Source organism: Malaclemys terrapin, chromosome 10, assembly GCF_027887155.1.
Source record: "Malaclemys terrapin pileata isolate rMalTer1 chromosome 10, rMalTer1.hap1, whole genome shotgun sequence".
NCBI lineage: Eukaryota > Metazoa > Chordata > Testudines > Emydidae > Malaclemys > Malaclemys terrapin.
This window is the reverse complement of record NC_071514.1, coordinates 15,692,621-15,718,692: the sequence shown is the minus strand read 5'-3', so window position 1 is coordinate 15,718,692 and position 26,072 is coordinate 15,692,621. Positions and strand designations below refer to the sequence as shown.

Below are 26,072 nucleotides of genomic sequence, written 5' to 3'. Positions count from 1 at the left end.
AACTCTCACAGTTTTATCACACATCTAGTGCTGTTTGCTGTTTGAGCCCCAGCTGTTGGAATCACGGCATTACCTGAGAATCTCAACTCTTTGTTTTTTAAATAGGTAACTTTCTAGCCCTCCTGGTTGTGGAGAAAAGCCTGAAAATGTGAGCCCTAAATACTCCAACACCAGACAGCAAATAAAAAGAAACCCCAATTTGTTTATAGATCTCATGATTTCTCAGGCAGTCTCTTGATTTCTGGAGTCTGACTCATGATTTTTGAATGCTTGGTGTAGGTGATACTGCATGAGTGACATATAGGCCTTGTGCCTGTGCAGAATTTTGACCCATGGCCAAGGTCTGAACATTTAGGATATATCTACATACAACAACTAGATGCCTGCAGTTGGCCTGTGCCAGCCAACTCAGGCTTGGGCTGCAAGGCTGTTTCAGTGCTGTGTGGACTGCCAGGCTTGGGCTGGAGCCCAGGCTCTAGGACCTTGTGGAGTGGGAGGGTCCTAGAGCCTGGGCTCCAGCCCAGAAGTCTACACACCAATGAAACAACCCTGCAGCCTGAGCCCCACAAACCCGAATCAGTTGGCAGCGCCAGCCGCAGATTTTTCTTCACTATGTAGACATACCCTTACAGCTTGTCCCAAAACAGAATTCTTCCCTCACCTTCCATATGACACATTTTCACTCTGGGAAAATTGTATTCATTTTGGGGAGTGGCAGGATTTCACCCTTGACCAAATATCTACGGACCAGAGCAGCGCCTCCAGAACAGGCTCTGGGGCCTGCCCACAGACCTGCATCTCCAGTGGTGTACAACTGGAGGCCAGGCCCTTCTGCACAAAAGTCCTTTGCTTCCATACTTCTCCCCAGCTGCCTCTCTCCACTCCCAGGAAGTGATGATGTCCCCACGGCCCTCTCTTCTCTAACTTAAGAGGTTTCCCACAGTTAAGAGAGAGAATGGAAATGAAACCCAGCCCAATGCTGTAGCATGTGACTAGGGCAATCTCTATGAACCCGTTGGGGAACCATGTGCATCTAACCCCATCTTGTGCCTCTGCTACATGGATACCTGGATCTATAAAGAGTCCTTCTGTCGATCTGAGGGGAAAGGACATCCCTTGTTGCAGAGATGGCTCCCTAACCCACAGCATGGGGAGATCTATGAAGCTCTGGGTCCCCTTTGTGCATGGATCTTGGGGCATGATTGTTACAAAAGTCTGAAGGCCTGGGGCAAATGAACCAACCTACTTTCACTTTCCAAACAGGTCTGAGCCGATTTAATAGAAACTGCAGTAAAGCCACAAAAGGTCTAACAGAAAGCTGCTTGCAGGGTGAAATTTTCAAAGCTAAGGGATTTGGATACCCATTCCCATTAATTAAGCAGTGTTAATAAAAATAACGCCTAGCTCTTATACAGAGCTTTTCATCAGAAGATCTCAAAGTGCTTTAGAAATATCAATATGAGGCACAGAAAGAATTTAAATGACGTGCCCAAGGTCACTCAGCAGCCTAGAGGTAGAGCTGGGAATAGAACCTAAATCTCCAGAGTCACCATCCAGTGCACTATCCACTAGACCACATTCCACCTCTACCTGTAAAAAGGCATAAGCCAGGATTGCTTTTGGATCATTTGGCTCATGCCTCTGGCTCTCATAGTCATGGTTTATGCTGAAAAACGGTGATCTCTGATTCCGGGGGAGGGGGGAAAATTTTTAAAATGGGGGACTTACCTGTTGGAAGACCATGACTGAGACTTGCATGGAGACCGTACACTTCTCTCTCTCAAGCGTTTGGCTCCAGGTATGAGGCAGAGTAGAGGTGTGGCTATGGAATGCTTCCATGCAGCCTACCGTGAGCTAGGAGTCCATATTTCCGATAATGAATCAAAGCAATCAAGCTGGTTTTACAGTTAACACTCCAGCAATACTGTAAGATTTAACATTCTATCCTGCGAAGACAACAAAGAGAAAATTAGCTGAAAGCAAGTGCCCCTTTAGAAAAACTCCCAAAGATGCTTAAAAAGAACAGGAGTACTTGTGGCACCTTAGAGACTAACAAATTTATTAGAGCATAAGCTTTCGTGGACTACAGCCCACTTCTTCGGATGCATATGCATATGCTCTAATAAATTTGTTAGTCTCTAAGGTGCCACAAGTACTCCTGTTCTTTTTGAGGATACAGACTAACACGGCCGCTACTCTGAAACCTCCCAAAGATGCTTGTCTTTCTTTAAAGAGTACGCTGATGTAACTGACCTTTACTTTGTACAGGAACATATGGTAGACAATTCAGCAGGCTGGGGGCTAAATTTTTACCTCTGATGTGTGAATTCAATGGGATGCAGTCACATGAGCACATGAAAGGGCAGGATCTAGCCCTATGATCCAGTACTTTGCTTGTGACTCTTTTATGAGTTATACTTTTTCTGAGTATCCCTTTATATCTGAAATAAAGTGTGTGTTCATGCAGAACAATTGATTTCTATGAACAATACATTCAAAGAAGTGCAAAATCCACAGGATTGTGTCTTTGGCACAGATGCGCTATTGCAGGTGGCATCTTCTCCCACACTACGTGAGAATCAGTGGCACTACTAAAATCTGATAGCTGCAATAGGCTCCATGGCATAATGCCCTTTGAATGGGGCTTTAAATCAGTGTAGCTCCCCTCGAACACCCTTCCACTCTGTACAAATGTGCAGTGTGGCCAACTTTTGTGATTTTTTTTTTTTTTTTTTAATCATGAGGCTTGTGATAGTTGATGTATTTCTTAAACCTTCAGTCCCTGGATTCATGTGATTAAGGTTGAGATTCTCATACAATCAATTTTTTTTTTTTAAAGTAAGTTTTTAACCATTGTGGTTACAGAGAAAAATCTGAAAACATAATCTGGGTTCACCTTAATGGCTAAAAAACCCAATAAAATGACTCTGAAGTTATTTTATAAAAGTATGATTATTTTCAAATCAATCTCATTTTTTGGAAATTAGTGAATGCAGCCCTGTGCCGTACAGCTCCATGGCTTGTAGGGGTTGCACAGAGACAACATGGAACTTGCCACATCTTGCTCTCCCATTCTCTCCCCCCATGCCAGTTCTGCTGCCCTTCAGACTGCGTGCAATCACTGGAAGGAAGGGGCAGGATTTGCCCCATTAGAATAGGTGAAATGATACAATTTATTTCTTCTAGTGTTGAAGTGACGGATTTCAGGCCTGATTCTCCAGGGTGCTAAGCACCACCTTCAATGTACTGTACACTCTCCACGCTGTGACTTTCTTGGGAGTTGAGGGCCCTCAGCATCTGCAGGATTAGGCCCTGAATGAGATGCAAAGATGGGAATGAAATTGAATACATTCCACCACACCAGTAACCTCCATCCTGCACCAGATTTGTAAGACAAGGTTTTTTTTAATGGATCTCTCAGGAGTTTTTTCTAAAGACTCCGCTGCTACCAGGCTAAGCTAATTTGGAAATAAGCCTTCAAAGAGGGTATTTCCTTAAAGAGGAGGTGGCCAAGATCTTATGGTATGTTTTAATTTCAACTTTGTCAGGTATCTTTTGAAGTTTCTCTCTACAGTCTCTGGTGCTAGAAAATCATCAATGTGGTGCAGTACTGTCTTTTATCTCTTTAAAACCAGGTAATCTTAAACATCCAGGTTTAATTAAAAAGTCCAGCAGCATTTAAAACTCTATAGAGATCCTAAACAGACTGCCTGCCGATATGTGTAGGCAGTATTGTCGTAGCTGTGTGTCGGTCCCAGGACATTAGAGGGACAAGATGGGTGAGGTAATATCTTTCATTGGACCAACTTCCGTTGGTGAGAGCAATAAGCTTTTTAGCTTACACAGAGTTCTTCTTCAGTTACTGATATGTGAGTATTTATATGCTACAGGTACGTATTAATACGTACAATAGACAGTGTCTGCGTAAATGTACATGGGGAGTAGATACCAAAATATTAATTATGACCCTGTTAAAATAATTGATGATATGGCATAACTCAGTCATGAAATAACCTATCAAATGAAATATTATTAGAGTCAGAGAGCTAATAATCTCCCATAAACCCTGGGAATTTTATGCAAAGGAGCTATTATTTCAAATTAATTTTTCATCATCTTTTGCCATCTTATTATTTCATAAGTGAGAAATCCATTAAAAATCCTGTCAAAAACTATACAGACTGTTTAGTTATCTAGAGCTGAGACTTTCACACCATGGGAGCATCTTGATGTCCCTGGGGAAAAAAGGAAAAGTGACATAATGATCAAATATTATTTATATATTTCATTAAGACTTAGAAGGACACTTGTAATGTTCACATTTATTTTGTATTATATTTAAATGAACCAAAAGGCAACGTTGTACAATAATTTTATAAAAGAAAATCATTTGTTACATGGTACATTAACTCAATGCCCCATTTTTTGAAAAAGAAAACCCTATAAATTTTATTGGGGGCAGATCCTGCTCTCTCTCCTTACTCACATGAGTAATCCAGCTGACTTCTTTTGCCTGAGTAAGGAGGAGCAGGATTATCCCCCAGAATGTAATTTCTTTTATATTACTTGCAGTTTCATTTCATAATGTATATAACAATTTTATTTATAAGGCATAAATACGAAAAACAGCTCAATATGTTCATTGTTATTTTAATTGAGTAACACTGTCTAGTACACTTTATTCAGTTACACCAAGGATTACAATGTACCTATATCTTTAATTTTTGTTAATACAAAAGTCTATCATATAGTATACAGTATATACTAGTTTGGTAACTGGTTCACAAGATTGACCACAATATTCTTGCAGATCAGTATGGTCAAAATTTCACCTAATGTATATTCTCTATGTAGGACTGTGTGGATCCACCTGCCATGAATTGCTGTACTTACAGAATCAGATGCTGGGTAAAACATGTCAGGCCTCATTGCATTATGTTAGTTATTTTAAGACAATATCTCTTAGCCAGATTTGTAACAGTGCTGGTAATACTGTTACAAATGCTGTGGTTTCTAAATTATCACTTTTTATAACGTGAATCTCTAAAGTCTAGGTACCACCCAATGAAAAATGAAGCCCTCTGTTACCACACTGTCTCCATCCCTGCAGCATCTTAGTCCAAGGAGAAAGCTTGATATTAGAAAAGAGCCCAAACCAGAAAATTTGCATCATGATCTGCACTCCTGCAAAATTCAGGGTTACGCAGATCCAAGATTAAGATTAGGGGCTGATCTTTATAAGATATACATGGATGTGACATCCAGACATATATATGAAGTTAGTTGTTGCTTTTTTGCTGAAAGATCAATGGTGGCTGATGTCTCCTATCCATAAATAAAACATAGTGCATGAATAGTTCTCCAACAAGGGGGTGGAACGTATGCAAATTTAAAATGGTCATATATCTTCTCTTGCCGCTCACCTTTTCATTCACTTTTTTCAACCACCAAAGGTGAAAAGTGAGGGAGTGGCACACCTGAAATACCCACCCACGGTGAGCAATGTGAGTTTCACACATCTGCATAATCAGGTTGGGAACTGCATTTAAATAAATCAAAGTAACCTATTTATGGGTGTGTTAAGAAAAGTTTCCTTTTTTTTAAATAGGAAGGGCAAGATCATGTTATTTCCTGAAAAGAGCTTTTAAAATTTCTATGTATTCCTATCTGACTCAAGAGAAGTATTGTACAGGTATTTGTTTTCTTTAGGCATGGGTTAAATAGGCTACTTAGTTCATAATTTGAGTCTTCCCTTAACCTGTAGCCCAGATTCAGGCTAAAGCATTAAATCAATGTTTCTGGCAGGACACGCTGACCGAGTATTCCGCTTGCTGTACAATAGAGTCACAATGTTATTCTTTAAGTTCATTATTAATACTGAAGCTAAATAACCCCTATGTAGAATGTATTGCATTAATAGCAAGTTTCCACTAGTGCTGAAAAACTGTGCCCTTAATATAAGTGCTCAGTTGCCTGCTATTTGGTAAGCACTCAAAACTGTAAAGAAGGCGTGTTGAAAATAATCCATATTGGTTACCTACTATGCTGTGATTTATGTTATGGATTAAAAATATCAAAATTAAACAATTCTATTCATCTACATTCTAAAAGGCACGAAGACTTGTGACAAAATTAGAACTGTTCAGATGACATTTGCAAGAACTGCAACAGAGCAATAGGCGTCACTTGGATTTGCCAGTTCAGTTGGCTGGAAGGAGTGAAATCAAGACATTTTCATTGTCTGTGGAGGTAAAGAATACCCTTTTGGCAGGGAGCATTTGCCAACTCTTCACAAATGTTATTCCAATGTAAGCCACTGAAACCCCTGTTGATTGCTGTAAAACATAATCTTTTTGGTCTGCAGCACATGGCACTTCACCTAAGTACTCAGTGATAATAAAATGGGTTTCAGGGCAAGACCAAGTAATAAAGAGCCCTCGCTGAATCTGAACATAGGCATGAGCTGCTTTCATGATCACACAATCTGCTTTCAATCAAATGATCAAGGAATACATAAATACTACAAAACAAATAAAATACATTCATAGTTTTTCACATTGTAGAGAGCGTTAATATTTCCCTTGGCTCCCTAATGAAATGCATATAGAACATTCCCCTCTGTACAGTGCAACTGCCAAATATCCATCTCTTCATTAAATGCCACATGGCTGAGACAACTTTCCTCTTTTGCCTGGATCCTCATCCATTTCCAATCTTGTAAAACGGTATATTGATTCTTTAGGGGGTGGGGGAAACCTCACCTTTTAAAATTTGAACTGAGTTACCAGAACTCTGCCCAGGTGTTTTGTTATTTAAGTTTTTGAAGAGTATTCTTTTATCTTTGTCTTTTACACTATTCACCAGATATCTCAGCACATTCTTCCCCAGCAAATTGTTACAATTTTGCCACAAGGTGTTTAAAATACAGAATGAGATATCTGGAATGTACATGCACAGTTGGAATTCACGGAGCTGTCCACAGATTCATGATTTCATAGTACAAATGGGAACTACAATGACCAGGATAACTGTACAAGCTGCAGCCGCAATCAGGGCAGCTATCTTGCAGACTTTTGCTCTTCTGAACTCAGCTTCTTTGCGTTTTAATAAGGAATCATAGCCTGGAGTATAAATGTCTTCCATCCAATATTCTAAGTTGTTTGGATTTAAAGATTCTTGAGTCTAAAAGTCAAAAGGAAAAAGAAATTAATTCTCTGGGCTCTGTCAAAATAATTCAGGCGGGACTGAAGCTTTCTACAGTTGGTTATGTGTCTACTGTAGAGATAAAGTCAAGTTAATGCTGCTGTCTCAATGTCACGAACTTTCCCTCTGCCAACTTCATGAACTCACTGAAACAGATGACAACATATTGCCAAGTCATAACAACAGCCCATGGTTCCAAAGTCTCTTGTGTATTACTGGGTTCCTGGAAACTTTATTGGGTGTAAGTAAAACCTCTTTAATCCATTGAATAATGGAGGTGGTCGTTAGTCCATTATCATTTGTGAGATTATTAAAACCTACTTGATGGGAAAACTTTTCTTAACAGGCTCATAAACTCAGTTTTACAGAGATAACCCTAACCTCATTGATGAGGTCTCCTCATCTTCCTCATACAATTTCTTGCATGGCTATTCTCTAGCGACGAATAGTGCATTGTACATAATGGTCCAAGTAAGGTAGGGGGGTTTTGTGTGTGTGTTTATTTTAGAAAGACACATCCAACATATGGATGTTAAGATCTCACATTTTCTCTTCTCCTTTAAAGCCCAATGATCCCCTTTACAGATAGAAACTCACAGGATGTACCAAATCAAGACAAAAATTACCACAGAAACCCCAGCTTACAGTAATGTCTAGCGTTGGGCTACCAATCATGTGAACCTTGGGAACCGTGGCCAAGCCCAGTCAGACCACTAGGAGAACTCAGAGCATCTCCACAAAAGGTGAGCCTCTTTCATGTGATTTTCAGGCCCTTCCCCCCACCATGACCATACGTTTGGCTTAGTGGCCATGCTGCCATTAGCCCCCCCAGTTCACAGATGCAGACTGCTTCCCCCCTTGCAAGATCTGAATATATAATACTGCTACTATCAGGAGAAATTTGAAACAAGTACCACGGGTTTTCCATGTGATCATGCAGGGCAGAGTGGTTACTTCCCAGCTTCTACCTTTTCTGCCCAGCCACATCCTCCAAAATTATGTAGACACACAACTATACTGGTGCACACTATGAGTTTCCACATGCTTGGTGGTGAGGGGAGGAAAAGTGGCCATGCAGCACACATTCTACTCCCATGTATCACACCCTCATATTCAGAATTTCACCATCAGCATGTGTGGATGCCTTTTTGTGCCCCAGTATTTGATCCTTAGGGCACAATCTGTATGTTTCACTGGCAGTAATTTACAGTGTTGATTGCTCATGTTTTAATGGTTTGATTTCCATTATCCTTCACACTATTCTAATAGTACATTTAAAAACTAATAGACTTTGCCATTGAACCATTCAGGGTATGTCTACACTGCAGTTAGACAACTGTAGCGAGCCCATGCCAGCAGATTTGGGCTCGTGGGGCTTGGGCTTCAGGGCTGTTTCATTGCAATGGAGACTTCCAGGCTTGGGCTGCGGGTTTTTAATTGCAGTGTAGACGTACTCACAGTTTCTTCTAAATGTAATATGATTAAATGAAAAGGTGAGAGCTAGAGTTGGCTGAAAAACAGAAAACAATTTTGTGAAAAATTGCAAAATTCCAGAGGGGTTTCCATTTTGCAGGGTTCAAAACGGAACAATGTTTGGTGTTTATTATATATATCAGGGGTCGGCAACATTCGGCACGCAGCTCGCCAGGGTAAGCACTCTGGCGGGCCAGGCCACTTTTATTTACCTGCTGACGTGGCAGGTTCGGCTGATCACGGCCCCCATTGGCCGCGGTTCGCCGTCCCGGGCCAATGGGGGCGTCGAGAAGCGGCGCGGGCGAGCGATGTGCTGGCCACGGCTTCTCGCCACCCCCATTGGCCCGGGACGGCGAACCGCGGCCAGTGGGGGCCGCGATCGGCCGAACCTGCCGCGTCAGCAGGTAAATAAAACTGGCCCGGCCCGCCAGGGTGCTTACCCTGGCGAGCTGCGTGCCGAATGTTGCCGACCCCTGATATATATGTATGTATATGAACAAATCTGAATTTTCTTTTTTCCTCTTCCTCTCCTTTTTGCTAGTGAGTGCAATAAAATGAGACATGTCCAGGTTTCTTGGTGGTGGTGGGGGCACCTACTTTGCTATTTTTCTTTTTGCTACACTGTAACTTTTCCAAAGTTGAGGAAGTTTTGAAAAGTTACAAAGCGGCAAAAGGAAAAAGTGGAAAAATCCCTAGACATCATTCCTTCTATAACACTCAACTGCAAAAAGGAATAAAGGAAAAAGGGCAGGAAAGGGAAAACAAAACAAATTTCAAAATTTGAAATTTAAAACTATTTTGATGAAAAATTTAACATTTTGAAAAAATGAAAGCTTTTTGCAAAAATTTTAAGTTTTGAAAAAGGCCTCTTTTGTTGATTGATAAATAAATAATGCTTTTCAAATTTCTAGTGAGATCGTCGTCTTATAGTTGTATCAGGTTTTGTACTCCATTATAGCCCTGATGCAAAGCTCATTGAACTTAACAGAAAGACTCCTATGGACTTCAATGGACTTTGGATCAAGCCCTTCATTGGCTAATTCAGGTATTGTAGCTACTGTCTGGAAACTTGCTCCTCCCATTTACTTTATGCACTGAGTTACTTTGGTCTGTGGAAAAAGTGATTTTACAGCTACTATAGCAACACTTAGACAATTAGAATCAAGTAACAATTAACATTGTTTAATGGAGATCTATCTGCCAATGCCACTCAGCCAAAAATCAGACTATTGGCATAGTTTGAGTTTGTACATGCGTACTCTTTCTCTGCTCTGCCTATTCTATTCTTCTGAACATATAGGATATTGAAAAATAAATGTGACTTGTTCTTTGAAGGCTTCAGAAAGAAGGATTCTTGTACCCTGGTTCCTCATAAGAATAGCAGAGCAGTGGGATCTCATGGACACCAACATATGTCATATGGGATATACATATGTTCCCCATTGTAGTTTGAAAACAGTCTTATGAGTGGGTCACCCAGCTGAGAATATACACCTAGAGAATGCTGAAGCCTTCATTTTATAGAGGGAAGAGGACTGACAGGTTTATAAAGCTCCGAAAGGCATGTTAAATTAAAACAAAACTGTGCTGTACTTTCAAGGCAACTAATTTTGGACCTACCAACCTTGATATTGACCTGTTACTGACCTCAGGAGGAAGAAGCATTAGTAAAAAAGCCCATTACTGTTAATCAGCTCTTTCCCCATTTCATTGCCAGCCATAAGAATGTTCATTAAAGCATAATGTATTTACATTCAGTTCTAATAAAGTCAGTCGCTGGGAAGAAAACACACATCAGTGTGTGTCTGTTTCCAGGTTAAGGTTGTCAGTAAGCTTCATTATAGGGTCTAGACATGGGCTTTGCAGAGCAGACGTAGTAATCTGACAGTTCTTTGGAGGCGGAGGAGCAAGTTGTTGCTATTGCGTCATGGAAATACAAAGTACACGTGACCGTCAAAATATACTGGCTGGTTTCTCTGGTCTGCTAAAATCACTTAAATAGCTTTAAAATGGCCAGAGACCGCTGCTGGAGAACCCCCTTTGCATAGGTCCTGTGGCAGCTGACACTGTCCTTTCCTCCCCCAGAACGGTGGGAGGAGGGCTCATGTCAGGGATATTCTGGGGTGGGAGTGTGGTGCTGGGGACGTCCACTATGCCCAGGACTGGCTCTAACGTTTTTGCCGCCCCAAGCAAAAAAAAAAAAAAAAAAAAGGGCGCTGCCCCACCGTAACAACCCCCCTGAGTGCCGCCCCGCTGAAACAAAAACAACCCCCCGAGCGCTGCCCCGCCGAAACAAACAAACAAAAAACCCGAGTGCTGCCCCGCCAAACCACAAAATAAAAAGCCCCTAGTGCCGCCCTGCCGTAACAACCCCCCCACGAGCGCCGCCCCGCCGAAACAACAACAAAAAACCCCTGAGTGCCGCCCCACCCTGCCAAAAAAAAAAAAAAAAACAGAGCACCGCCCCGCCACCCCGAGATTGGCCGCCCCTTACAAGGTGCCACCAAGCACGTGCTTGGTCGGCTGATGCCTGGAGCCGGCCCTGACTATGCCTGATCATCTACTAGTGTAAAGTCTGTATGCCACCTTTATGCCAGTGGTGGAAATTCAGTGGTCCCCTGATGCTTTAAATTCCACAAGGGCCAGGCAGCCAAGGATCAGGGAAACACAACCAGCTCCCCACAGCCATCATTCTCCACTACCGCACAACTCAGACACAGCGGAGAATTAGAGCTGTCTAACTCTTGATATCAGATTGTAAGGTACATGAAGTGATGCTGGTGGCACTCTTAGCCCTATAGTGCTCCATATGGGGAAACAATCCATATTTTGGTCTAAAAAATGCTTATCCCACATTCTACACTCATGAAATCCAAGCTGATTTCTTGTGTAACAGTCTGTCTTGTGTTTTGTCACCAAATGTTAGTCTCTGTGTGACTGCCTTAGCATAGTTTGAATGGCATTTTATACATTTCTCTGTGAAATTAATGATCAAACATTTTCTTGCTAATTACATTTCAGTCCTTTTTCACTGGAGGTGGGATAATTTGGATCCAGATTTAGAATATCCCAAAGTTTGGGAATGCTCAGTTCTATAGTTTTGGTTCAGTCTGCTATGAAGGTAGGGACCATGTGCCATGCAGGTTTGGATTTCAAACCTCCCAGGGTCTGAGAATGTTTGGATCCATGTTTGAGTTTTGGACCCATGTCCTTTAATAATTCACCCTGCTCTGTTTGTTGCATGTACACAAGTCCAGAGTTCATGCTGGTAGTTCTCTTGCAAGATCTAGGAAGTAGTTCTTCATGAGACTGTTGTTCTCGTATTCACTCCAGAAGCCATAACAACAATGTTCAATTTTAAAGGAGTTTTAAAAATGTGTTCCGTAATTATTTTTAGTGAATTTCATGCTTGTGAAGAGGGCTAGACAGACAGCCCTGCATGCTCATTCTCCATGTACAATATGCACAGAACAAGTACAGTAGAAGCAGCGCCAGCTTCTCTGCCCCACCCCACATTACTAACGCACATCAAAACTGAACTAGTATAACCACCATTTGGGGGATAAATGCTCAGTTCATTCCCTATGTCCATTCATTCCTTAACCCCTCTTGTGAGACGTCTAACGAGGTTCCAACAGTGGTGGTGGTGGTTTTATAGACAACTGTCTGCTAGGAAATGGACTGAGACCACCAACTATTTCAAAGGTCACAGAACAGTGATAGAACATTAACAGTTGTTCTTCACTACTGACCTGGGATGGATCTTGAGCCAGCAATCTAAAAGTTGAAGGCTCAACTTCCTGAACTATCCAAATCCTCCGTTAAATAAACATTCTGGTAAACAGCCTTCACAATCATGTCGCTAAAATGAAACAAACGGGACTCACTTGTAGATCCAAAGCTGCAAGTTTGCCTTTATCTCCTGAGTTCCTGGTATATTCTTCTATGGTCCATGATGGCTGGGCACGTTTAACTTCAGCCAGTTCTGTCAACCTCATGTCTGTGTAGAGTGGGTTGCTTTTCATATGTGACTTGAGTGATGCAGGGTAGGGATGAGGACTAAAGACTTGTTCAATCAAGAAAGCATCTTTTGGTTGTTTAGAGAGTCTATGTGGCTGCGGGATTTCATACTGCCTGTCTGCCTGCAACGAGGTTCAAAAGAGAAGAAAGAGGAATTGCGGGGGGTGGGTGGGAGGGGAGTTTAAATATGAGAGGGGAGAGAGATTCTTTTCACCTCTACCATTCGAGACTGCCTAAGCCATGATGACAAACCCACAAACCGGAGCCCAGCTTTCAGCTGGCCTTAATCCAATCTCCATCCTGGCTCTCACCAACAGACTGTCCTAGTACTGCTTACAGGTTAGATAAATCTCTCTGGGATGCTTTTGCTGTAGAGAAGACAAGCTGGTTTGGAAAGCCTTTGGACTAGAGGGCTGTTTTGAAGACACGTATTTACCAAGGGAACTCTGCTCCCTGCACTGACACTGACTGGAAGGGGAACCATACTTTCTATATACAAACAGTTACCCTTGTACCAGACTTTCCACAATGTTGCTCCAGTGTTAGAGATGTTCATTTGATCACATTCTAATTAGTGATCAGAGAATTTCTAAAGGTCCAGAGGGTCACTCTGGCTCTGATAAACCTATGAAAGTTTGGATGCTTCAAAATACTGAGGGTCCCTCCCCACCGTGTTTCTACAACCTTCCAATAAATCTTTGGCTTCTTCTCCCTCATTTCACACTCATGCACCAAACCCCTGGTTCTCCCTTCTCCCCAGGAAGTCTCTGACCCCCCATTCCCTCCAAGAACTCCTCCTTCACAGGCCACAGCACACCCTGCAATGCGTTCCTGACTTCTGAAGAAATGTTGCAATACCCAGCAGCCTTGTCTATTGGGCTCTAATCTTGGTGAAATACAAATTGCTCAGTATAGGAACCAAGATTAAGTTAGATAAGTTTATGGAGGGAATGGTTTAATGGTAAAACATAGTAGCCAAGGAAAACCAATCAATGGTACGTAAATAGTATAATGGCCAACAGGGGTCAGGCTAGAGACTTTTGCCTACATGCTCGGGGTCTTACTGATCGCCATATTTGGGGTCGGGAAGGAATTTTCATCCAGGGTAGATTGGCTGAGCCTCTGGAGGTTTTTCGCCTTCCTCCGCAGCATGGGGCAGGGATCGCTAGCAGGAGGGTCTCTGCCGATTGAAGTCACTAAAACACAGGATTGGGGACTTCAACAGCAGAGTCCAGGGAAGGGTTTTGTGGCCTGCAGCATGCAGGGGGTCAGACCAGATGATCATAATGGTCCCTTCTGACCTTAAAGTCTATGAGTCTATGAGATTTAAACTGAGCAGCAATCAGAGGGGCTGCTGAAGCAGGGATAGACTTTCCAAAGGTGGGAGTGGTTAGTTGTAGGGAGGGAGGAACCGAGTCCTCCTGGGTAACTGAAAGGGAACCGCAGCAATGTTGCAGTCTAGACAATGGAGACTTAAAATACATGTTACGAGAGATGTAAATGACTGTGAAAGTCAGAGGAAAAAGGAAGCGTAATAACAGTTTGTATTTTATTGTACGCAAACTAGGATTTTTTCCTTAGGAGAGTCAGAGCAAGTGGTATCTTTTTCTGGTTCTTTTAACTATATAATTGTTGAGAGAAGCTACCAAAATGGACTTTTTACTATATCCCTTTAAAAAAAGAGAGTATTTCAGACGGTCACAATTTTCCTTATGCACTTTTCACTTATTTAATTATTCTGTGTCCGTATTCCGCCATGATATGAATGACATTCTCTCCTGAAGCTGTCATTCAAATCTGTCCCTTTCTAAAGAGCGGGTTGCTTTCAGGAACAACTTGACCATTTCTTACTGTGCTATTGCCAGGGAAGTATAGGCAAGAAATCATTCAATTATGATAACTAAGAAGACTAGTAGTTATAGAAGACTAATACAGTAGGCAGAGTATTACCAAGCCCTGAAGCTTCATATAGCACCAAAGACAGTCATATCTAGAGTGGTTATTTTATTTATTTTTTAAAAAAAGCTTATTATGTAAGTTTAAATAGAAATTACCTCTTTGGATTTCCTGTGCCAGTCCTTATTTTCAACTCCACCTCTGTCTTTCATCTCCTCTTCTGTCATGCCAACCTGGTTGGTGTATGTGATAGCTCTCCAGTCTCGCGGAGAGTTGGAAATACTTGCTATTTTGGATTCAGTGGCGCTGTTCTCCTCAGTCAGTGACCGTGAGGACCTTCTGGTAAATAAACTTTTTTTTAAGGCTTTTACCCGAAGACTTTCGCTGTTACTTCCGCTGGCATCAGAACAGCACCAGTCTGGGTTATTCTCCAACTTGCCTCCGTGAGAAGCATTATGACACTGAAATACCCGTGGAGAGGTGCTCTCATCTGACTGAACCTCACTCGTCAGGGAATTAAGATCTATTTGTACATTGACCTTCTCAGGCTGCTGAATTTTTTCATCCAACTTATTTAGTTTTCCCAGGACTTGGGAGATTTCTTCTCTGACACCTGACAGAGATTCTAGTTTCTTTTCTATTTCACCAATCCTGAGAACTAACTTGCAGACACTAGTTTTTAGTTCATCATCTGTATTGTTGATATCTGATCGGACCACTTTATCTAGCTTGTTACTAGAATTCCCATTGGTTATTTTAGTTAAATTGTGTTCAGGAGAGCTTTCACAGTCAGATTTACGTACCTGAGACAGTGACCCAGTGCTGTTGTAACAGGAGGATTGCATAACTCCTGTAGATCCACAGATGCTCATATCGTCCAGAAACCGAAAAATGTCACTGATATCATCACTCACAATTTCAGAGTCATCATCTGATTGCTTTAGAGAATGCCTCTCTCCATACTTAGTTTGACTTGGAGCACACAACTCCTTGCATTTTTTGTGTTCCAACCCTTGCTGCTCTGTTTGTGTCCCAACGCTGGTGGTTTTGTCAATGCTTAGCAGCTGAACAGAAGTGCAGTTAATGCTTTTATCCCTAAACTTTTTGATTGGCTCGTGTTTCTCCATGTCTACGATGGAGGGAATTTCCTTGGGTTTGTGTCCATTTTGTTTCATGGCATAGTTAGCCTGCATAATCGGTGTTTGATCCTTGGGATTGAGATAGGTTTGGTGCCTATCTGCTGCAGGAAAACTTGGTGACTGGCTGTTTGAACTCTGATATCGCTGCTTCTCTTCAGCTTGCTTCCTACTGAAAAAGGATCTTTCAAAATCAGGTACCTCCTCCGTGTTTAAGCTCCAGCTTTTTGCTGGCCATGCAGTTTGTTTACTCGGTTTTCCTGCCCATCTTTTTGTATCTTGGGACCCAAGTACAGTGGTTGGGCCAAAGTATGTAGAAGCTTGGAGATCATCTAAGCTTTCATGTTTTACTCGTCTTTTGTCTGGTATAGGAGAATAAACTGGGTTCAAGTACTGGCTGCTGTACGGCATTTCAAAACTGTGGTTGAAGAAACCCTGTTTGGAGGTTTCTTTCCTGTTCTGAGGCTCTCTATGTCCATCTTCTGGCTTTTTATTGGGTGGCATTAAGTTGGGAGATATTGTGATAAGATTATGAAAATCTTCCTTGAATATGTTCCTTTTCTGTACACATGATTGCAACACAAACGGCTCATCATTCGAAATAAAAGTCTCTTTTATAGCTGCATTGATAGGCAATGAGTCCTGGTCAGAGATTGATTCGTTCTCAATGTTCATTGGGAAGTATGTGCTCTGCATTTCGCAGGGTGGAGAGTTAACAATGGAATAGGATGCAAGTGCCTGCAGCCTATCAAGCGAGGCAGCTCGGCCTTTCATTTCCTTATTAACGCCAAGCAAAAAGTTAGGTTCTGAAGTAGGTACAAATTGTTGACAATCTTTACAATCCACCTTCCTGCATTTGGAAGACCTTCTAACTGAGTAGCCCCTGTTAAACTCTCTGTCTCTCAGCTCGCAATTAGTCACACAGTCCACCACATTGCATATTTCTGTGTCAGACCTGCAGGACTCAACTGATTCTTTCTTCCTCATTTTTTGTCGTGCAACAGGGAGTTTTTCCTTGGCCACTCCCCCATTCATTTGTATGAGGTTGAATATCGTTACTATATCTGCTGCAACCATGATTTTCTTTGATTGCTGATTGTTTACAGTGCATCTCATTTTGTCTTTGAACAGAGTCGCTGGGAAATTAGGATCCAGGCAAGCCGTGTAAAAGAGCACACTTCTGAGCTTTGCCAGCTGGGACAAATCAAACCTTGCACACAGTGACTTGCAGAGATCCTGATAAGAAACGGTGTTTTGCTTGGTATCCAGCTCTTCCAGAATCTTCACCAGGAAGAGCGAGGATTCATGGTTGGTCTCCATGCTTGATAGGTGCTACGTTTTCCTGTTTAGCCTGAAAACGATACTCCAGTTCTGCAGTTCACACAACAGCAAACAAAAAAGATGGTAAATCACCTGTAGATCGAATCCAGGACATTCTTTCAACCACACACAGAATTTGACTAACCAGCCATACAAATTTAGGGCTAGGTTGTGCAACCTGTCTTCATGCTGGTGAGCACTTACACACACACACACACACACCCAAAGGGTGAAATCCTGGCCCCATAGAAGTAAATGGGAGGTTTGCCATTGAAGTCAGTGGGATCAGGATTTCACCCAAAGAATCTCATTTACATCAATGGGTGTGCTCATGGGTGAGCGATCACCAACATGAGTAAGGGTTGCACAATCTATCCCTAAAATATCAACACAAGCTACACAGAGATGAAAGTGCTGCTGACTTAAAATCCTAACATACTTTGCTAATGGACTTTCTCAAAATGGCTTATGAATCTGTAAGAGTATGTTGAAAGGTCCAGATGTGGCTACAATTCCAGTACCTCACTCTTAAACCAAAAAGCAGCCACCACATTACGTGAAGCACAGATATTTCCACATCTGATTTGCCACTGACTCAGGTAAACAAGCTATGATATGTTGGGAGGAGTTGGCTGAGTAGTTTACTTGAGCAAATAATTCCTGACATTGAATTGTGTATTTTTTTTATCAGCTCTTTTGGTGCTTTGCAGAAATGGGTTTTCCTAACTTTGAGACTCAAGGACTATGAGCTTAAGATAACTTGTAAGCCTAGGAGAAGCTTGCTTCAGGAATAAAATGTGAAATAACATTAGAAAGGGGAAGAAATAGTTTAAAAATATATTCCCACTAGATCTTGAAACCCATCCAGGAAATGAGAGATGGCTGACTGCCAATCAGCTTAGATTTGAAGAATGGGCTACTTCAAGGGCAGAGAATGTCCTCTACTATGACATACTACCAGAGAAACATGGGGAATGGAGCCCCATTTGCCATCCGTAAATGGCAGGAGAATGGTGGAAATGGACACTTATATGGATAACCAGAATAACCAGACTTATAGTACATAAAACTAACAAGCATGCTGGAAGGGATATAAAGCCTTGTGCTTTCAGGTCCTAAGCCAATTTCTAACTATTAGGGATTAAGAGGAGATCTTCATGGGGGGCAGATTATTCCACATCTGCCTACTCTTTGTTTTCTTGCACCTTCATCTGAATATTTTGTGCTGACATACTGGACTTGGTGGACCATGGATGGGTCTGATCCAGTCTGGCAATTCCTGTGTTTGGTCACAATCTTTGTATTATTCTTATTTACAGGAATGGCAAAAATCCTTCCCCAAAGTGCTGTAGTATCTCCCCATTCTCTCTCCTCTCTAGACCAGCCCTTAAAACTATTCTCCCCACCATATAAACTGCTGTGTATCTACCCAAATGGCAAAGCTATGAAGTCAGGTTTGTGGTATTTTTCTTTGAAATTATCTATAAGAAAGTCATCTCCCAGTCAGAAATGTCCGGACTTTTGAGTGCTGCTCTAGAACATGGGATTCCTTTTCAGTGCGTTGTAGCCTTTCAGCTTGAACTGATATTACACACTAGTGATCCACTGTCAGCATCAGAAACAAGCCTATATCAGCATCGGTAGCAAATGCCACAGCAGCATCTTCCAAAGGAAGAGTCTAGGTTGCCTTTATGAATCAAGTCTACATTCAAACTGGCTTGTTGATTTAAGAAGCACCTTCCAGCTGGCCCCAATTGGGCAGCTGCAGTACATGCCAGCAGTCCCACCAAACGCAAACCCTACTTTCAGAGACCAATAGACCTGGGATTCTCCCGGGCTGCTAGTGTTTTCTTTTAAGAGCTAGGTGGCAAGAGAGTAGGGCTGAAAGTAACACTTCAGCTCTGCACCACAACTGAAGTGTGTGTAGGCATACCTGTACTAGCTTTCATTTAGCAGATGTGGGTAACAATGGTAGTGAGGAAGCGGCAGTATGGGCTTTACCATGGCCTAGTTATCTATCCCACAAGCCTGCCAGGGACACTAGGTATGTACTGGCCCATGCTCGGGTCCATACTGGCACTTTGTTACCATGCTAGCTAGATTAAAGCTACAATGACACATTCATTTGGGGTGTAGACATACCCTTTGGGCTACAGGAGAATGGGTACTTCCCTTTTCTGTTCATTAGTGTGTGCTCCATGGCACAACCTCTTCATCAACCCTTCTTTGTATTCCTCTGATGTGTCACCATTTGAAAATGAGACTTCCATGAAGTGCTGGGCCCAAATAATTCTAACTGCCAGCAAAAATACAACATACTTGGAGAGTTTACTTCACATGTAACAGTTCGGTGGGAGGGGAATGTAATCCCCAGAGGAAAGCTGCCTCTTTAAGAGGCCCTGGGGACGCCTGGTGTTGAAAGTCAAATATGGCCACACTGCTCTGCCAGCCCTGCCAAGAGACTTGAAATGTGCTATTTTCACCACCAACATACAAAAGGTCAGAAAAGGCAAAAATTTGCCTTCAATCAGTCTTCACAACTTCTCTCAAGCCCTCCTGTGGATACGCATTTCCACATTTAAATATACAGAATACCCCCTTGTTATGCCACTGCCTTCTCTCCATACAGGCCCCTGCTACAGGCTCATTTCCTTCCCAATGCATGCAAACAGTGAGTCACCAAGGGCAAGTTGCTTGGAAGTCACATTCCATTCACTCCTCTAGTTCTGAATACATCCTGTATACTCTGTCTTGAGGAATAAGGTATTCAGTGTAGAGATTGGCTATATTTTTTGTGTCGTGGGTTACACAGCACAAAACTGGCACTTAACTATTATTAGAATAGAACCAAGGTATTGGTTTCCTCTATCCAGATGACCAAAGCCAAAATTTGGCTCCCAAACCATCCTTCTGCATATAAGCGGAGGCAGCGTGTCCTAGTGGATAGAGCATCTGACTGGGACCCAGGACACACCTGTTCTATTTCCAGCTTGGGTGATGTTGGGCAAGTCACTTTACCCCTCTGTGGCTCAGTTTCCCCCTCTGTAAAACTGAAGTAATGATAGTGGCCTCATTTGTAAAATGCTTTGAGATCTACTGACAAAAATTGCTATAAGTATTATATTATTAATAAAATCAAAGTTTGGCCTGATTTTCATACTTCCACTGAGTTCACTGGGCGGTCTCAGTGTTCAACACCTCTGATAATCAGGATACTGTTTTTTTAGGGAGTTGGTGCAGGTTAAGGAGCCTAGGTTTAGACATTCAAGTAATAACATTCTGGTATAAAAGACAGGCTGCAAAATCTGACTGATGCTTTCCATAAATGTGCACTGTCTAGGAGCTAGAACACGTTCTCTTTCGCCTGTTCTCCGTGCAGTCATATGAATGGCCTTCTGGTGTGTATCTAACAGAGCTGCATTGCGATGGCTCATCTGGTTTTAATTTGGGTAAATTGTTTATCTTGTGTAGTGATCCTCATAATATACGGACTTCATCGGAAGTACTAAAATGAGTACAGAATTTGTGAGCTTGTGCCAGAAGAATGTTATCAGTACAGTCATCCTTGCTAGAAAGACCATGCACTGGCAGACTCTGACAATGAAAATAATGTTTCAAGTCCTGTGTAAAATAGCATATTCTGTGCCCATTTTTCACATTGTCTGAGATAATAAAACCAGGCAAAAGAATTTGGGCATAAACCACATCTTTATTTGGTGTTCACACGTTTTAATAGCATGTTAGCTAATGTGTGGTCTTTGTCAAGGCAAAACCCACCAGTAACTGCCCGTAGCCCCTGAGACAGATGCTTTCTGGAATGACACCCAGTAAGCTATCAAATCCAAGTAACCAAGCATTTGTTCACATATGGTCTTAGTTGTTCATTCATTCTGTTTCAAGGCAGGATGTGGAACACAATTGTATAATGTGTATATGTTTGTGTGTGTGTGTGTGTGTGTGTGTAGTATAAGGTACATTTACATGCAGCAATGTAAAGGATCCAAAATATGGATAAGAAGCTATTTTAGACTGGTGCACAAGGATTATGGATCAGTTGAAGCCTCTCTGGTGAATCTACGTGCATGGTGGATCAGAGAGGTAGATGGTTTTGGTAGCTTGTTTTCTGCCATATGGTCTCTGACCAAACGTGCTACTTAACATTTAATCTTTTATGACTTGATTATATTAACACCGGGAGGGTCACTTTGACCTAGAGAGCTTTCTCTCCTAAGAGTCAGTTTTCTCAACTCTAATAGCACAACTATACCGTCGCATAGATCCATATAGTATCATATGGCACTGCTGGTCGATGGGGGCCAAGTCTCAATGTGTTCAAATGAGCTACAAGCTTTCCACAGATCAATCCTTTCTTACCCTACATGGAGTAACACTGAACGTTTCTCCCATGGTAATGTGAGAAAAATTTAACCCATTGTTGAAGAAGCCGTCCTGGAGTATTAACATTCAATTTTTCATTCCCAAGCCTACTTTCTGTTCTGCAATGGGCATGTTCTGCCTATTTTCTAGTTGTGATAGGACTTAACTCCTCCATGTGATATCTCTCCTCTGACTTCCTCCCTTGTGGGAAATCTGTGTATATTGCTCTTTGTCCTTCCCCTTGGAGGAGCCAGAATATATTTCTCTTCTTCCTCATCTCCCAAATAAGTATTCAGACTCAGATTTTGCTGACTTATCTACACTAGGAATTCAAAATCTCCAATAGATTGTTTTACCAGAACCACCGCTGCTTCTGCCACTTCATTCAGCAGCACTCACATGTGTAAACAAATCTGCCTTCTGTTACGCCTGTAAAAGCCCATGTCCATTATGTGAGAGCTTTGCTGTGGCAGATGAATCTCACATGTGACTTGACACAGAGTCCCACCACTGTACTTTCATGAATAATTATCGGATAGGAGGGTTCCTTAGCTGAGCCTGAATTATGGTCACTGACTGACAATCCACATATTCTTCTTCAGCTCTTTCCTTCCTTCTTATTTGTGTTTCTGACATTCGCTCTGCCCCTTTCCCACTATCCACAGCAGGTGCAGCTAATACACAGATGCAGTTGCCACAGTCATCATTTCCCTCTGCCTTTGATTTGCTGATAGAAAAACAGCCCTCTCTGCTTTTTTATAGTGACTAATGGGCCACCCTATAATACTACTGCAGAGGTGATAGATCGATAGAGCTATATTCACATAAATTCACACACATTGAGCTAGTTATTTCAGTGCTGAAGAACATTAATTCAACCCCCCCACCCCCACTATGCTGTATAAATCTTCAGTTTGTCCGACTGGTGCCGGATACAACCCACACAGAATGTTGAAATGGACTGTAGTTTTCTTTTTCTCTTGTGCTCACAAACCCATCTTCATGTCACAGCATTCAGAAACCTCACAGCACAAAGCATCTCAAGCTGCTCTTTTTTGGCTCCTACCCCACCCGCTCTCAGGATCTGATACTCTGGAAACAATGCCTTATTGCCTCACTCTTTGGCTCTTTTGTAGCCCAGTCTGTGCTATTCGTAGTTGCTCCTTTCCTCCATTCACTCACAAGCCCAAGTCCTGCTCACAACCAGCCTCTGACCCATTGGTCTCATTTAGACTGTCACCTTGTGATTTCAGCAGCTGTGGTGAGTGACTCCTGCCCTCCGGGGCAGGTATGAAATTCTATGCTGGCAGTGTGCCTCAGCAGCGTGATTTTTATTCACTCCTCAAGAATCTAAGAGGGTGAATGCCATACAGCCTGGGGCTTTTTCACTAGCTCTGGCCAACGGCTTTCTGTAATTCTGCATATTCTGCATAAAATAAAGCATGCTTTGTGCTCTGTGATACATAGAGCATCCTCTCTACAAATCTAAGCTGGTTTTGTTTTTTACATGGGCTTGGAAAGAAGTTGCTGTTTCTTGGCTCTTGTGTATGAAACAAGCCTTATAAACTACTCCATTTACAAACCTGGCTGCCCAAAGAAAGCGGGATGTGCTGTTTTATGGATGTTGCACACTCGGCACTCAGTCAACAACTCCCACAAAATTCAGCACCTACTGAAGTCCACCAGTGCATAAATTAAGTTTGAACTTGCAAATAAAGCCAGCATTTTCTCATGGCTGTGTCACCGCTCAAGTTGAACAATGTTTGCCATTTGATACAGGATTTTCCTTACACAATAATGCTCAGATTCACACTTTCATTATTCAGTTATGTAACTGAAACGCTGCATTTGGATCCTCAGTGTGACACGGAAAAGTGCAAGTTATCATTCTAAAACTGGAATGAATTACTTGATTTATTACTGCATCACTCCTTGTGGTTATTATTCAGCAATCAGTGGCAACATACACACATGGAATTACTGTCCTGTCAATAACATATTAGAACTCCTCCAAGTAATTTTTTTTCCCCCTGGTGATTTGCACATACCAAGGCATCCTTGCAAATTGTGACAGACACTGAAATAGTGAATCAAGTTAAAAATGAGTCCCAAAATATTTCACCCTGTCTCTGGCCAGCCTGGGTTTTGCTTTTCCATTTTGCAAGGCACAGAGCTAACAAAGCCGACTTTGCACAAATTGGTTTGCAGATCCAGTGATCTCTGCTTCTCTAGCCAGGGGACTAGTTATTGTCCCCCCTTTGCCACCTCCCATCCCCAAGCCCCCATTATTTCCAATCCTGCTGAGCTCCCTGGGGCTAGGTACAGTGGCACCTGGGAAAAGGCAAAGTGGTTGGAATGTTATTCCCTCCATTTCTCAATAGACTGATTTGTGCGGGATTCTAAGTGGCGCTGTCCCCAAAGTCACCGGATGAGTTTCAACATTCTGACTCTCCCTTTCCCCTACAAGGCTGCAAAGGGAAATGATGCCTAAAATGCTCCAGGGAGACTGCAGGGCTTGTTACTTAGACTTTGGGCTTCATATGCTATTGATCCCAAGCAGGGGAACAGGAGGGGGAGGGGGTCAAGGTAGACACTGGGGACTACTCCCCCCCCCCCCGAAACCCTCACCCTCACTTGAAAACATCTCCCCTGGCCCTGCCCCCAAGACATGAGAGCTGGATACGTTCCTATGAGCTGGAAATAGCAGGGATCAGCCTGCCTGGCTGTGCCATGGGGGGGGTGGCTCAGCCTTTGGACCCCTTTTTCTTACTGGTAAGTCCCTCTCCCCTCAATCCCCTGCAAATAAACCCTCTTCCCCCGTCTGGCAGCACGTCCCACGCCCAGGACTCCAGACTCGTACCCGCTCTGCCAAGCAACAGCCCCGGCCGGCCGGCGCATCGCTTACCTTGAAGTTGCCACCTGTCTTTTGTTTGTGTGTGTGTGTGTGTGTGTTTTCCGTTTCATGTCAGGCTGGTCTGCTGCAGCAGAGACTCTCCAGCAGGGAGGAGGAGGAAGAGGAACAGCTTTAGCTGGAAGCCACCGCAGGGTCCCATGGTGCCAGGCTGAGATTGCCAAGGGGGCAGCAGGTTGGCACTGGGGGGGGGGGGCGGCTGCACTGGCCAAGCGCCCCCCTCCCTGCACAGCGCTCCACTGCGGGCAGCTCCGGACGCTGCTGCTGCTCCTGCCGCTGCCTTTGTGTGGAAGACGTCAGCGGCTCAGGACCTTCCTCAGCTAGGAGGGCCCGGGAGCCGGAGCATCGCAGGCAGAGCAAGGGGGGAGGACGCAGCCCGCTCCCCCTCCCTCCCCCCCAACTCAGCCAGGCAAGCGGGGCTGGGCTGGGGCAGAAATCCGCTGCAAGGGAAGCGCCGGGCTGAGTTTGAACAAAGCCCAAGCGGAGGGGGCAGCTACAGGGGATGCGGCATCCGGGCTGCTGCCCCCAAAGCGCCCAACGAGCCCCTGCCTCGGGGGCTGGTCCGCAGGCAGCGCGGAGTCGCGCGCACAGAACGCTTCTGGCCACTTACATCGTGTGTGAACGGTGCAAAGGGGGGGAGGGAGAAAAATCCTTGTTTGTCTGTCTAGACCCAACTCCCTTTGCAGCCCATAGGGCTCTGCAAGGCAGCAGGGATGTCAGAGTGTATCGTCAGCTCGTCCAGAGCCCCCCCATCCTTTCTGGAATCCCCCAGGCAAACTGACTCTGAATCCTCCTGGCAGCCCCTAGAGTTTTCATTGGTACCCAGGTTGCATGGAGAGCCTGTCACGTGACCGCAAGATTCCGCCACCAATGTGCAGGGCAGGCTGAATTGATTTCCAAGTCAGATCCAGTATATTAGGCCAGAGAAGCTCACTGTAAATCACACTGCTCTGTGCCGCACCATCCAGACCGATCCATCTCCGCAGCTGTCAGCCAAAGACCTTTGAAGAAGTGCCATGGACCATATAATAACGAGTCTCTTAATCCACTGACCACCAGAATATTTGGAACCTAATTTAATTTTAATCTCAGAGACCAGCAGCACTCCATTTAGCTGTGCAAAGAAACAAAACCCCTACCCATCCAAAGAACAGTGACACGCTACAGAACTGCTTCCTTTTGCACACCTGTTTTCATACGCCTTCCCAGTCTTTCCCAGTGAGTGCAGCTGCTTGCTTGTAAGTGAACTTTTGCTGATTTCTCAAATCCGTGAAGACTGCAAAAATTAATCGACAGTGAATATTTCCACATCTAGAGCATCAGAAATCAGATTGTGCATTTGCATTGTAAAACTACGTAGTGTGGGTCTGATTCACCCATCACTCACAGTGGTGGAAATTACACGTCACTCCATTGATGTCAATGGGCCTCATTTTCCACTGTCCAATAAAAGATATTACCTCGCCCACCTTGTCTCTCTAAGATCCTGGGACTGACATGGCTACAACTGCGCTGCACTGCATTGCACTAGTGTAGTTATTTCCACCAAGTGCAAATTGGATGTGTGCTACATTTTCTTGCCTCCCTATCAGGGTGACTGGCTACTAAGAATAGGACCAAATTTTGAGGAGTGGTTCCCAACCTTCTTACTAAGGGGCCCCACCAGCTGCATTTTGTCTTTTTTTGTGACCCACCCCGTGCCCTAGTACTGCCCCTGTGAGGCAGGCTCGCTCTCC

The 26,072-nt window shown here is 43.2% G+C and overlaps 1 protein-coding gene across 2 annotated transcripts; it reads right to left on the bottom strand.

Annotated features, from left to right (window-relative positions):
* Window positions 1-4,302: 4,302 nt before the first annotated feature.
* Window positions 4,303-25,062, bottom strand: MINAR1 (membrane integral NOTCH2 associated receptor 1). Of its 2 annotated transcripts, XM_054041030.1 has the most exons (4): window positions 24,331-25,062; window positions 14,751-17,099; window positions 12,564-12,818; window positions 4,303-7,182 (listed from the first exon to the last, which is right to left on the bottom strand). In XM_054041030.1, the coding sequence occupies exons 2-4, from the start codon at window positions 17,046-17,048 to the stop codon at window positions 6,985-6,987; spliced, it is 2,751 nt and encodes a 916-aa protein (XP_053897005.1). In that variant the 5' UTR covers window positions 17,049-17,099; window positions 24,331-25,062; the 3' UTR covers window positions 4,303-6,984. The 2 variants fall into 2 exon arrangements, with proteins under 2 accessions (XP_053897005.1, XP_053897006.1); XM_054041031.1 differs by lacking the exon at window positions 4,303-7,182 and having other exon boundaries at window positions 12,662-12,814.
* Window positions 25,063-26,072: the final 1,010 nt, after the last annotated feature.